At 43.2% G+C, this 14,329-nt stretch overlaps 1 protein-coding gene across 2 annotated transcripts in view; it reads left to right on the forward strand.

Annotated features, from left to right (window-relative positions):
* Positions 1–14,329, forward strand: part of LOC310859763 (uncharacterized protein) — a 137,952-nt gene that overhangs the window by 21,333 nt on the left and 102,290 nt on the right. For both annotated transcript variants that reach the window (XR_014569337.1, XM_083766472.1), the window contains exons 3-4: positions 3,736–5,138; positions 12,019–12,072. Coding sequence is in view for 1 of the 2 variants with exons in the window: in XM_083766472.1 (XP_083622598.1) it covers positions 3,736–5,138; positions 12,019–12,072 (1,457 nt within the window). In the remaining variant the exon portion in view is untranslated. The remainder of the gene's footprint in view (positions 1–3,735; positions 5,139–12,018; positions 12,073–14,329) is intronic.

Consider the following 14,329-nt stretch of genomic DNA (forward strand, 5'->3'; position numbering starts at 1 on the left):
TCTTTTGAACTCGACGTGTCTGCTCTTGCCCCCTAGGTCTCAGAATGCAGGTAGAGACAGCACAAAATATCCCTTCCCTTCTCTTGCTTCCTTTCCTTCTCCCCCATATTTCTCTTTCACTGCTCTCATCTTTGGTCCATCATGTCAAATCTCTAAACGTGTCACATACATGCGCACTGTGAAGGACACACTAAGAAGAGCACTCTGGAAAAGGAACACTAGCAATCAGTCAGACAGAGAGGAAGAGGAAATCCCAGGGAAATGCTTAGTGTATTTTGGCAGCTGTGCCTCCTTACTGGTCAGATGTTTGAGAAAAGATATCCACGCAGCATTTTGCCGTGAGAGCAGCTGGAGGTGAGGACAGAAGTTGGCGATAGCAGAAATAGACGTTTTCATCACCGCTGAGTTACACGTAAAAGTTTTTCAGCCGTTGCAAGAGCACTTTTCAAGAGCCCACATACTGTTACTGTATGCTTCAATCAGTATGCAACGTCTTTGCAAGAACTTGCCTTGACTCAAGGAAGAACCTTATAAGAAAAAAGTAAAGAAAACTACTCTTCCACACCGTCAACTCCTTGATTCAACCAATATTGGCTGAGATGACATATTGTTTTTTTGACAGGCATTTTGCTGGGACACTGCCAGGAAAAACATTCATTGTATGCATGCACATAATGTACTAAGACTTCATGACCAATCTAATTTTACAAAAAAGGTTGACGATACATGACTGAGCATTGACTGTTACTTCTGGTTGAGGTGCACAAACGTAAACACTGTCAGGGTTGTGTTGCCTGTATAATTGTCTAGTTTTCTCATTGTGGAGCCACTCCACACAGAATCAATCCATCATAAGCGGCAGAAGGAGGAATGTGAACTGAGAGCAGCTTTTCTTCACATATGAGACAGGTTAATTGGAATCCAGGCTGACGTTACCTCGGGCAAAGAATGTCAAGGACATCAGCATGCGCTTAGATCCGCTACAGATAGATAGACAAGACCCTCTGCCTGCCTGACATGCAGGAGTGGAGTGGAGTCCCGCAATACCACTGCCATCGAGTTTCTAATTCCCTCCCCACTTTCTAAATATCTGTTTCTGTTTCTCTGTACGCTCTCCCTCCCTCAGTCCTGAAAGCAACCTTTTGATTGGGATCAATTCCAGCCTTTGAAACGCACTCATACTGTATGTTAAACCAAAGCCAAAATATGTATACCACCCTCTCACCAGACAAATACTGTTTCCCACTGTATTTCCTACCAGCTTGAACTATCATATTGGTCTGCTTTGGTTTATATGCTTTATATTTTGGATGTTTTTTGATCTCAGGACACTTGGGCCCTCAGCTGTTCACATTTCTGGATTGGGGATTATGCTTATTATTATGAGCATTGTTTGTTCCTAAAAGTTGTTACAAAAGACATAACCTGCTTAATCAAAATATACACCAACAAAATCATATTACAACTTGTGTTTTGTAGACATCAGGGCATAGTGAGGATAGATTTTAAAGCTACAATCCATAAGTTTTATGTCCGTAGTCTCCCTCTCCTGACAGAGCGAAGTAATTGCAACAATGTCCGAACTACAGTAAAGATGGCATGTGTCCAATCCAGTGTCTGTCTACTTCAAATACCTTTATTGACATAGATTTATGTTTTATTTTTGTATGTGTGATTTTGTATGTGTGATTTTACAGTATTTAACCAGCAAATGTATAAGCTGTTACAATACATTTCATATACTTGGTATTACATTGCATGATGTATAATTTTTTTTTATTTATTCATTCTGTCTTGTAAAAACAATGTGATACGAAGTAAAAAAGAAAATACAGCATAGTGTTCTCCACATGTCTAACATGTTTGATGATTGTTAGAATTTAAATAAAATAAATTGATTGGTATCAATCATGACAAATCAAAGTAAGAAGTTGGTGCAATTAGGAAATGCAATTAGGACACTGATGATATGCTCATGCTCCTTTATAAATCTTTTTTAAGTGCTTCCATATGAAAGTACTTGATTTAAAGGTAAACTGACATCCCCATCTGGCAGATCAGTCCCCCATTTCTTCTGTCAACATTTATAACAATTCCAAACTAAGTTAACTATTTGATTTGGCCCCAAGAAGGTGAAATGTCAAAAAGTCACATGTGTGTGACTCGACTCTTGACTTGTAACAGTCTTTTTATATTGTGGCAGTGCTACTTTTACTTAAGTAAAGGGTCTGTGTACCTCTTCCCCCACTGATCTCCAATCTGTTAAGCAGCAGCCAGCAACGTTCCAGGAGTATGAACAACAATCATTTTTCCAAGCAAGCAATGTCTCTGGATTAGCAATGAAAATACCTCCATTGCTGCACCTCCTCCTGGGATTTCTCCACCAACACACACACACACACACACACACACACACACACACACACACACACACACACACACACACACACACACACGCACACACGCACACACACACACACACGCACACACACACACACACACACACACACACACACACACACACACACACACACACACACACACACACACACACACACACACACACACACACACTCAAAATGACTCAAAATGTTATGAATCAATTGACATTTACAATTTGTGTCCTTGTTACCATTACTCATATTGTTTATTTTTATTTTTATGAAGGTATTGCAGTGCAGTATTGACATATGTAACATTTCCCAACAGCTTAGTTATCCATCTTTTCTCCTTTGCTCAAAGCCTGCTACATTTTAACTGCTGCTGACTAAAGCACACCTGACATATTGGTGTGGCTGATATATCGGCCGTTATTTGACGACATCGGTGTTGGGAAATTGATCAGTTGGTGTATACTGAATTTTCAACCAGATCTACTTGCTCACCAGTTCACAACGTGTTGCATCGTGGCACGTTGTTTCATAAATTGAAGTTTTAATTGTATATCAAAAAGTTAATTGTGTTAAATTAGATGTTCTCCAATAGAAGCTTTAATCAGCTTAAGTTTTTCTAATTGATTATTAGATATCGGTCAAAACATCAGTAATCAGTGATCTAGGAGGACTCTCTGAGATGGTGATCGAATTCGGATCCAAAAATCTGGCATCGGTCAAGCTCTACTGCTGACATGCTGTATTTCAGTGTCAGTAGGTCTGACATCAATTCTTTGAGGGATTACCTGGCTGGGAGTAAGGGAAATTAATGACTCAGAGCTTTGGAAAAAGGCTGGTATCATGAATCTCTGTTGCTAAAAATATTCAAAAAATCATGTTCCTGTATCCCAGCACTCCACTCATATGGACGGCAGCTGGTACTTGCTCATGGAGAGGGGACCGTCTGTTTTTGGGCTATACAGTACATCTGCTTTTACCAAACACAGAGCAGGGCCTGCACTCATGAAGTGTCCTAGAATAGTGGTTCCCAAACAGTGGAATCGGAACCCATTTGTGGGTCACAGACCAATATTTATGGGTCACGACTCGAGTAGAAATACCATCTTCTTTTCCTCCATTTAAAAATATGTGTTGCATGCTTGTAGATCTGCTAACATTTGGGTCTCAACCGGAAATGTTTTGGAACCACTGTCTATAGAATAGGACAGTGTAAACCTGGATTAGTGCTCCTTTTCCTGAAAGCTAACATATTGCATTACCAGAGAACATTAGAATATGAGTTGAGATACATTTTAACCTTGCTTAGTTTTAAGCTTACCATTGTCTGTTCTCTGTCCTTTAGGAGTGGATATTCTCTATCGGCTGGGGCTCACAGCCCAGAACAGCAGAGACGTTCCCTACAAGAGGCCCAGCTCCCCCTCCCCCTCTTTTTCCTCCACTTCCATCAACCCTCCCACACTCCTGAGCCCCGATCCCTCTCAAGACGGAGTTCTGCTCGACCCAAACTCCCTCTTTGAGGCCCCTGCAGGCGGTTTGTTCCCGCCAGAGATCGGTGAGGAGTTTTCTGTGGTGGTCAGCCTCAGCTCCTGGCGAGCGAACAATGCTTTTCTCTTCAGTGTCAAGGACGGCAGGGACCGGCTACGTTTTGGCATCCAGCTCTTGCCGCGCAGAGTGGCGGTGTACACTGCTGAGAAGGCCTCAGTCTACTTCACCTACGAATGGCAGGACGGACGCCAGCACTCGTTTGCCGTTGCTGTTCGTCCTCGCTCTGTGTCCTTCCATGCAGATTGCGGGGCGGTGCACCAGCGCGAACAGACACTCGTCAGGCCTCAGGTGTTGGGGGATTCTGGGGGCCTGTTCACTCTTGGGAGGATGAACTCCAAAGCAGCTCCTTTCCTGGGTCGTGTCTGCCAGTTGGACATCTACCCATCTGCCCAGGCTGCCACTCGCTACTGCGACTACCTTAAAAAACAGTGTCGGCTGGCCGACACTTTTCGATCGAACATGCCAACATTAGGTTTAGATATGGAGGTTAATGACCACCCCGCTCCCACTACAGATCGTCCCCCTACACTGGCTGAAGACCCCCACACCCATCAGACCCTCGCAACGACTAGAGCAACACTCCACCCGTTCACTGATAGTCCCCTTGTACAATATTCAACTCTGAACCCATCAGTACAACCTCATCTGGGGAGCCAGAGCCACATCTCCCTTCTGGATACCCTTGCTCATTCCACTACCATCGCTTCGCTCCACCCCAACAATCCCACCTCAGCCAGTCTGAGCCATCTGGCCACTCTGGGTGTCTCATATAGGACTCCCAGCACCACCAGACCATCAAGGGGCACTAGGAAGCCCGAGGGCGCTGCCACTCAGTCTGAGAACAACACAGAGGAGGAGAACAGTCCAAGGAGGCCTCAAGCCACCGATGCCACCACTGGTTTGATCACCCCTGTCAGGCAGAGTCGTCTGAAAGAGAGCCATAGGAATTCCTCTACTACCAGCTCCACGGACTCAACCCCCCAGATCCAGGACACTGACTTGCTCTTGGAAACCCAGCTGACATCAAATGGCACCACTCTGTACCGGGAGAACCAGGTGGACACCTCAGAAGAGCATGGCGCTGATGGGAGCTATGACGATACTGACACAGGAGGCTATGATTACGGATACGAGGAGCAAGATTACTTCTATGATTATGAAGGTGGCTTCCATGGCTCCAAAGGAGAACCAGGTCTTCCGGTAAGTGCTTGAATCTGAATAAGGTATATTGCTTGTCTGGGACGCTACAAGTCAGTGCAGATCTACAGTATGCATGATCAAGGAAAGAGTTACAATGCAAAGCAGTCATGGTTAATTTACAGTCATTATGCTGAGAGTGGCTTGGCTTGCTCCCATAGACACTCACAGGATAGGATAGCTATATGAAAGAAGATATTTTGGCAGGACGGTGGATTGATTTAGAGGTATGGTGATGGCATGTCCAAGTGCTTTTATTTTTTTCATGTATCAACAGGTGCTTAAACCAACACATGTCATTCCCCTGGTGAAATACTGCTTTGTGGGAGGGAGCTGATCATCTATCATCTATCTATCTATAGATACAGTATAGTCTGACTGGTGAGAAAGGTATTAACTATCTGTCCAACTTCATGACGTCAGCTACTGTAGCTGCTATGTTAGCTTGGCCTCCATCCCATGGAACCATGGAGGAAACAACCTGCCACTCTCTTAATGAGATCTTGCTCTTGTGCTTATGTTTCCATGAAAAAGTGTCAGGTCCTTCTGTCTTTCCAGATCAAAGCCTCGGGATGTGCGTGATATTAGATCAGTGAACTGATATGCCAGAGTTTCCATGGCATTACCTCAGCTATAAAGCACCTGTGACTTTAAGCACCTTAACTAAGACATCCACAGTAGTTGCAGCTCGTCCTCACTTCCCACCATAGTTATAGCATAAACAGCAGTGTAAAAAGTTCCCCACAAGAGTCAGTTTCAGTTATCAGAATTCTGCTGTGTGCAGCATGCTTAGAACTATACAGTCTAGGTTCTCTATGGTCTGGAATCAATATGGGTTGAACTTGTGAAATATTCTTTGTAGTTCCCCAGGATCTTTGGCAAATGATGCATTGTGTTTGTTCTTTTCTTCTGTTTTTCTGTCCTAATGTACTGGCTCAGTCTGCTACTGACTGCTTTGATGCAGTGTTGTTTTGAATACAGGTTCAGATGAAGGTCAGTGGATTAGTGTGTTTGTGTTTAGTTTAGAACTTCAAAACTAGATGGTCCTCTTCACTGAAGGAACAAAAAAGATTAGTTTTGTAGACGTGACCACACAAACAGTGTGGTATGAATAGGTTAGGGTAACAGTTTTACATGATGCAAGATGTCTAAACTTGACTTTTTTTTTTTAAACTTGCATTTTTACTGCTGGCTGCACTATTGCTTGACTGTTCCACTACATATGCGGAAATGTAGAATAAGATTCAGATGTATTCTGTTTCCAACTGCAGAGAGGCATAAAGAACATTCTTGCAAGCCATCCTTTGAGACTTACTTTCTAATAATGTTTTTCTACTGTTACATAACACTAAAAAATCACGCCTGTGTGAAGTGAGCGGTGCTACTGTACCGTGTGGGGGTCCCCGCAACATCCAGACCCCCAGGAACACGCCCAGGGGGCCGGCCTGGTTCCGGCGAGCCGCCCCGCATCCGAAATGGTCGAGAAGTGACAGAGTTACCGTGTTGCAGCTTTCCGTGCTCAGACTTACAGACAGACAGACAGATAATAAACTTATAGATAGACTTATTAGATAGACAGACACACATAGCTGCGTATTGGAGCGGAGGCACCGCTCAAAAAGAAAAACATAGAGTGATTTGCTACCCATGAACACAAAGTATCAAAATGAATGAATCTCATATCATAATGCAATTCCATGCTTACTGCATGTGATGAGCAATAAAGTTTAGATTTATTTTCAGTCATAGTCTTTTGAATACATTTTCATTAAACTAAATGTATAAAACTAAAATGTATTTTAGCAGGCCTTGATGGTGTCGTAATGACTGACTTTAGAGGTGGTTGCATGCTGAAAATGGCGACACGTTATGAGCTTGCAGATCTCCTACAGTATTTCCAGCATGCAACCAAGCATACAATGGCTTGTCTTTTAGTTCTCTCTTCTCCACTATTCCGTCCCTAACATTTTAGTCTATATTTTATTTGTTGATGAGATTGTCAATATATTTAGTCTTAGTTTTACTTCAGTTTTACTCAGTGAGAAAAGGTAGTCGGCGAATATTAACACTAATGAGCAACATGCTTATCTGACCAAGAGCAACTTGGTGAGAGGCACAACCCATTTATTACTATGAACTTCTGAGTCTTGACTATCTGATTATAAGGATGGCATGGAGTCCTCTGGACTGAGCTTCAAAGGATGGAAGGGATGGAAGTGTAGACGTATGTCACTCATCACCTTCCTAATGCATTTCCCCTCTCGGAAATCTCACTTCCACCGTCTGTTATTAGGTCTGCCTATAGCAGACAACTCACTTGCTGATGATATGATAGGATACAATGCAGGGGCTTTTTTGCGCCAATATAATATCAAATAGCTGAATTTGGCTTTTCGAAGATGATTCATGATGCTCATGTCACTTTTCCAGAATGCAGGTCTTCAATTCTATGCGTTGAATTGATTTGTCTGAGAAGAATGTGACTCTGCCTTGGTGGTAACAGAGCAAGCGTGAACTTTATTTAACTTTTTTTTTTCAAGATCTCTTTAGGCCCTTGTTGTGGTGAATGTCGCAGTGCTCACAGTTTCCATTGGTTCTGTGTGTGGGAGTGTAACAGAGGAACAAACAGCTAGTTCTTTCTAGTTGCTTTCTGACTATGTCTCTCATGTCTGACATTTAAAAGAGGTCCTCCAGAATGCGTCCTAATTTACATGAACCTAAATACAGTCTGTATAGAGCATTGATTGGAAGTACACAGTCACACAGAGGACTTGAGTAATGTTGATTGATAATGCTGCATGCTGCTTGATTGATTTATTGAATACTTTACAGGAAGAACGTACAGGAAAGTAATGTTCAATACAAGGGGCCCTGCCCTATCTTGCGTCAGGGGCACTTTATCTGTAATTTGGGGATTTAGCATTGTGTAAGAGGCATGCCCCCGTACAATTTGCTATCTTGGGCTCCATCTTATGCCATGCTTTATCCTCAAGTAATAAACATTGTCCGTGAATTACGCATTTAGGAGCTTCCACTATGCGTAAACGTTATCTTGCGGCCACACAACCCACTATTCATTTTGCCGACTCCTATATTTGCGGGAGGAGGTGTGTCTGTAGGCGTGTTGATGCGCTTTCCCATTTGCTATCTTATGCACACAGGTTTAGGACAATGGAAGTTATGCTCCAGTGTTACTGTCTGGTTTTGCTCATGTTTTGATTCCAATCATGGGTTTAAATCAAATTAGAATTGATACATAATACATAATAATATGCTGAGAGTGGCTTGGCTTACTCCCATAGTCACTCACAGGATAGCTTTATGAAAGAAGATATTTTGGCAGGACGGTGGATTGATTTAGAGGTATGGTGATGGCATGTCCAAGTGCTTTTATTTCTTTTCATGTATCAACAGGTGCTTAAACTAACACATGTCATTCCCCTGGTGAAATACTGCCACCTTCTTTCTCTCTTGTGGGAGGGAGCTGATCATCTATTATAGGTATTAACTATCTGTCCAACTTCATGACGTCAGCTATATGTTTGCGGGAGGAGATGTGTCTGTAGGCGTGTTGATGCGCTTTCCCTATATTTGCTATCTTATGCACACAGGTTTAGGAAAATTGAAGTTATGCTCCAGTGTTACTGTCTGGTTTTGCTCATGTTTTGATTCCGATCATGGGTTTAAATAAAATCAGAATTGATACATAATAAAAAAAGAATTCTATAGTATGATTATCCTTGAATTGTTATTTCCAATGTAGATAATTCAACGTGGCAGCCAAAAATAATAATTCATCCATGAATTAACCACATGAACACTAGAGTCCCTGTTCTGGGGGAAACACAACTACAATTTACAATTTAGGCATTTAGCAGACGCTCTTAATCCAGAGCGATTTGCAGTAAGCAATAACAACACATGTTAATACAAGTACATAAACAATAGTCATCAAGCATCATACAGTACGTAAGCTACAAACCTACAGTAACATCTGTCTTACAGTGGAATATCTATATAATGAAACTATGTGTATATACTATAGAGTGATATGTCTACATAAAAAAGAAAAGTTGAGCCTTTGCATATGCCTGTAAGGTTGTCGAGAGACTCGAGACTAGGGCAAATGCTACGGCAAGTACTACGGGATAAGATGGTGAGGTGGGTTTTCAGACTACGGCGGAAGATTGGGAGTGAGCCTGCAGTTCTGATTGCAATGTGAAGTGCGTTCCATAGTTTTGGAACCAGAAGGAAGAAGAGTTTGGGATGTGTGGAGCGTTGCCCTGGCGTTTTTAGTGAGTGTTCTTCCAGCTTCCCTGCATTGGCTGATCTGAGCGAGCGGGATGGTTTGTAGGGTCCGATCAGACTTTGAAGGTATGGGGGTGCCATACCTTTGGTTGCATTGAAGGCCAGCAACAGAGTTTTGAGCCAATGGAGGGAGCAGAGAAGGGGGAGACATGTGAGAATTTGAGCTAGTTGAAGACCATGTGAGCTGCGGCATTCTGGATCAATTGGAGAGGCATGAAGTGCGCATGCCGGTAGGCCAGTAAGGATAGCGTTACAATAGTCAAGTTTTGATATGAGGAGCTGGGTGAGGAAGGGTCTAATTTGTCAAATGTTATAGAGTGTAAACCTACAGGATCGAGTGACCACTTTAATGTGTGCTTTGAATGAGAGCTGACTGTCCAGGACAATACCAAGGTTCTTGGCTGTTGGAAACGAAGTTACCAAGACCTTGTCTATGGAACTTGTTAGCTCCTGCATGGGGCAGGACTTAGCTGGGAAGAAGAGAAGCTCAGTCTTGTCTAGACATTGTTAAATCTAAATTAAAACTTGGATCAACAAATCTTAGATTAGCCCTAAACTCTGCTTAATTTAGGCTAATACTTATTGGTGCACCACCCTTCCTCCTCTCTTTTGGCCACTTGCTTCAGTCACTAGTCACTATACCATTACAGAATATACTGTACCACTCAAGAGTTGTACTGGACAGCTTAAAAAATGCTACCAACTTTCAGATACTGAGTGCATTCCTGAAATATATTTTCACATTCATGTTTACAAAAACAGAATAGGTCTTTCTTGGTATAGTTCAGTGCACTCAGCCAACCTTCCTGTAAGAATCAATAGAGATTTGTTGCTTTTTTTTGGAGCAGTGTGTTGTAATGCCCTCTCAAGGGTCTACAGTGCTCTACACAATACCCACTAATGATGACTTTGAAAGACTGCCATTTTTCCATCATAACTTGAGACATAGTACTGGCCATGAGTAAACAAAAACCTTTCTGCACTGCTAATCAAAATTGACAAGTCTGACTCTGAGGAGCCATCAGACACAAAACTACATGTAGCTGCCAGTGAGTTTGTATTCGTCGGCTGGCTGTTCAAGGACCAGAACCACCAAGGCCTTCTGCCTTTGATAGTGTAGAAACTAGTTATACTCTCTGGGCATTTTGTGATTTAAATGAGAACTTGACTTAGTAGAATGTCCAGCTTATAAGGACAATGATACTGTATGTGATTTATTAAGGGATCACAGTGTATTGCCTTCACACTGGCTTTAACCACTTGAACCCTAGCGTCCTTATTCTGGGCATGTCATAATGCCCAGATGTTTTAAGATGTTTTATTTAAGATTAAAATTTGCTTAAGGGAGGATGGTCCGTCCGTCTGATATAACGATCATGTCACCATGACTCAGCCATAACCATCCTAATACAGCTACGACCAAATGTGGACTGTACGTGTTGTCTAATCAGGCACAAACAAATCAGTCAGCTCATGGGCACACAAGGGGGCATGTGACATTAGGGATCTCCATTATAAAGCCATAAAAGGGAGGGACAAGGACTTTACAGATACAGAGATCTCCATATATGGGCATATTACATAGAGGTTCGACCTTTAGATGTGCGGGCTGAATAGTAGCCCTGAATAGTAGCCCGAACCTCTAGTCTAGTTAATAATTGGGAAATTGATGAAGCAATCTACTAACACGGAGAGCTGTTTCTGCTGAAAGAGCGAAAACAGTCCTAAACTGTGGAGTCATATTTAGGTTTGATTTATTAAACAACACTGGACTCAGTATTTCAGCATTTCAGTGTCATATGTTAGTATGGTAATATATAGACAAGTAAGACGCGCAAACGCGTGAAGCGAACGCAGCTCGTGTGTGTGTGGTTGTGTGTGTGTGTGTGTGTGTGTGTGTGTGTGCTACAGCTGCGCCCTGTGTGTGTGTGTGTGTGTGTGTGTGTGTGTGTGCTACAGCTGCGCCCTCTGGTGGCGGGCCGGTGGTGTAACAGCGTGACACACACACACACACACACACACACACACACACACAGACATTCAGCCCTTGCTGTCATAGTAAGTGGCTCACTGCGTTCGCAATAAATGAGGCCCGTCGTTAGTTTGCAATCTTGAATGCAGACGTGTTGTCCACTACCACATGTGTGAATTATTTTGTATTTCTTCCTCCTTTCTTGCATCCAACCAGCTATGAAGTGTAATCATTCCATGTGTTTCCTGCTTGTGGGTATTTTTTCCATGACAAACTTTTATGTTAATCCCAGAGTTCACCAAAGGCTTGTGGCGTCTGGCTCATCCAGAGAATGTAACTTGACCCTCCTGGCGCAAAGCTTCCCTAATAGTGCTTTTAGTTGAAAACACTTGGCTTCTTTCTTTGAACTTAATAGCTCTTCCATAAATATAGCACATACTCATCATCACAAAGGCCTGGACAGTGAACTACATGTTATTGCTTGCCATTAACATACCCCCCTTCCTCTCCCTATCTTTTCTCTACTCTTCCTGTTCTCTTTCTGTCTCCCACCTTTGTCTCTGTCTTCATCTGTTGCTTTCTCTCTATCTCTCCCCGATCTAGGGTCCTTCGGGTGCTCCAGGGTTACCTGGCCCTCCAGGAAAGAGAGGTCCTCGGGTGAGTAAACTGTGCCTAAAATGGATAGCATGCCATGCAATGGAAATCATGCATATTGCCTATATACTGTAGCAGGGGTCATGATGGAACTAAATCAATGCATGTAAGCCTGAGTTAATTAAATATAGTTACACGCATGCGCCAAAATAGCCGATCTACAAGCTCGCAGCATGTCACAGCGGCAGCGTAATGTCTTGTAGATCTGATATAATTGGTGTGTGACACATGTGCAAATCAGGCTTAACTGTGGACTACAAGCGATAAAAAGGTGAAAAGGGGAAAATGACTGGTGTTGTTGTCATCACCTTTCACACTTGAAGTAATTCCAAGCATAGCTGGACAAGTTGAACTTTCTCTGGCATAGTAATAAGTTAAAAGTATGAAGTATAAAGAGTACACATGTACAGACTGATGCCAAATAAGTGGAGCACAGACAACACATACTGTAGAAAGGCACTGATCATAATCAATTAAGGAAATCAGACCTTTCTGAAGTGAGTGGTGTGTGTGTGTGTGTGTGTGTGTGTGTGTGTGTGTGTGTGTGTGTGTGTGTGTGTGTGTGTGTGTGTGTGTGTGTGTGTGTGTGTGTGTGTGTGTGCGTGCATGCGTGCGAGAGAGAGAGAGAGAGAGAGAGTGTGTATACATGCGTATACGTGCGTACGTGCGTGCCACTTTGTCACCTACCCTAAACAGACAGACATAGGGACACACATTGCTATTCCTTACTTTAAAAAAAACAGCTTCCCATCATGCACCTGTGCACAGTGTGAAGCTCAACAGCGACACCCTAAACAGACAGACAGACATAGGGACCCTAAACAGGCAGACAGACAGACATAGGGACACACATTGCTGTCCATTGGAGTGGCTGCACCACTCAAAAAGGAAAGGATTGAAATGAAAGAACTTAAAGGTTGTCTTCCAGATCCCAGTGGATATGGGAGGACCATGCTGCAGTTGTCTTTTTTAGATAAGTCAGGGTGTCACAATGACCTTTGAAGCAGCTGTTCCAGGGGCCAGTTTGGGACAGGGGAGTATTGTAAGCTCAAGAGCTGAGTCACAAGGAAGAGGTTAAGGTCAGGTTTATTGGCCTTGAAGGCTCGTAGAAACTTACTTGTACTCATCAGCGGCACTAAAACATTCTGTGAACGTTCGTCCAATGTACTCTCACCTATGTATGCAACCAGCATACATAGCCATATGTGGCTTGCCTCCTTGCTGCTTTGTCGGCATGCTCCAGCTGGGACCATGGTGATGACAGACATGATTGTTGTTTACATTCATGATTGAAATCAGGGACAAGGCTTTTGTTTGCAAAATGGTGCATAAGAATGATATGAGTCTGTGGAGAGGATGCCTGCAGTGTTGTTTACTTCCTGGAGGCCTTGGAGCGTTGAGGTGGACTGAGCAAACACTTCCAGATGCAAGTGGCAGGCAGCAGCACTCGGTGTGTCTCCACTGTGATCGTGAGACTACATCATAGATGATTGCGACGGTGTGGTCCCTGCCACACACCTCAGGGAATCTTTAAAACAAAGTGTTTGGTCGAAGTACAGTAAATGAGGGAAAGGAAAGGCGATTATACATAACTGAATCAATGTTTGTGTTCTTAAGTGAGTTATCTTGCTACCTGTGATTTGGCGGACAGGCTTTAGTTTAGACATGATATTGGTCCGACTGTCATTAGACCGACAACCTACCTCAAACCCTAACCTAACCCTAACTACAGCCACGGAGCAGTGCATGTTCGACCGCATGTCCAACCGTTGTTTCCGCATGTCGGTCCGTTAGTGTGTCTAATCTGCGTGTGCATCCCGTATCCAGACAGCTTTGCACAGGGTCTCACAGCACACGCAAGCTCCAAATTACTCACTCAACAAGCTTCTAGTTAATATAATAATAGCATTCAGAACTAGGCCTTCCTTTTATTTACTGTCTACTTTACTTCACTTTGGCTACTTCATTTTATGCAGGCCGACAGGAAGGCAAGCTGAATGACGGATGGACAGACACACACACACACACACACACACACACACACACACACACACACACACACACACACACACATTTGCATGTGCGCTCGCAGTCGCACACGCAGACTCCTCCACACACACGCAACTCCAGCAGTAAAAGCCCCTTGTAAAAAGTAGGGAAAGCATATGGATGCTGCAGAATGTACAGTAAACCCCATTTAGGGTGAGTCATAAAGTGGAGACAGAAGGAGGCCCAGGAGTATTATGTGGTGGGAAGTAAA

Source organism: Protomyctophum parallelum (assembly GCF_964188405.1).
Source record: "Protomyctophum parallelum genome assembly, chromosome: 6".
NCBI classification, from domain to species: Eukaryota; Metazoa; Chordata; class Actinopteri; order Myctophiformes; family Myctophidae; genus Protomyctophum; species Protomyctophum parallelum.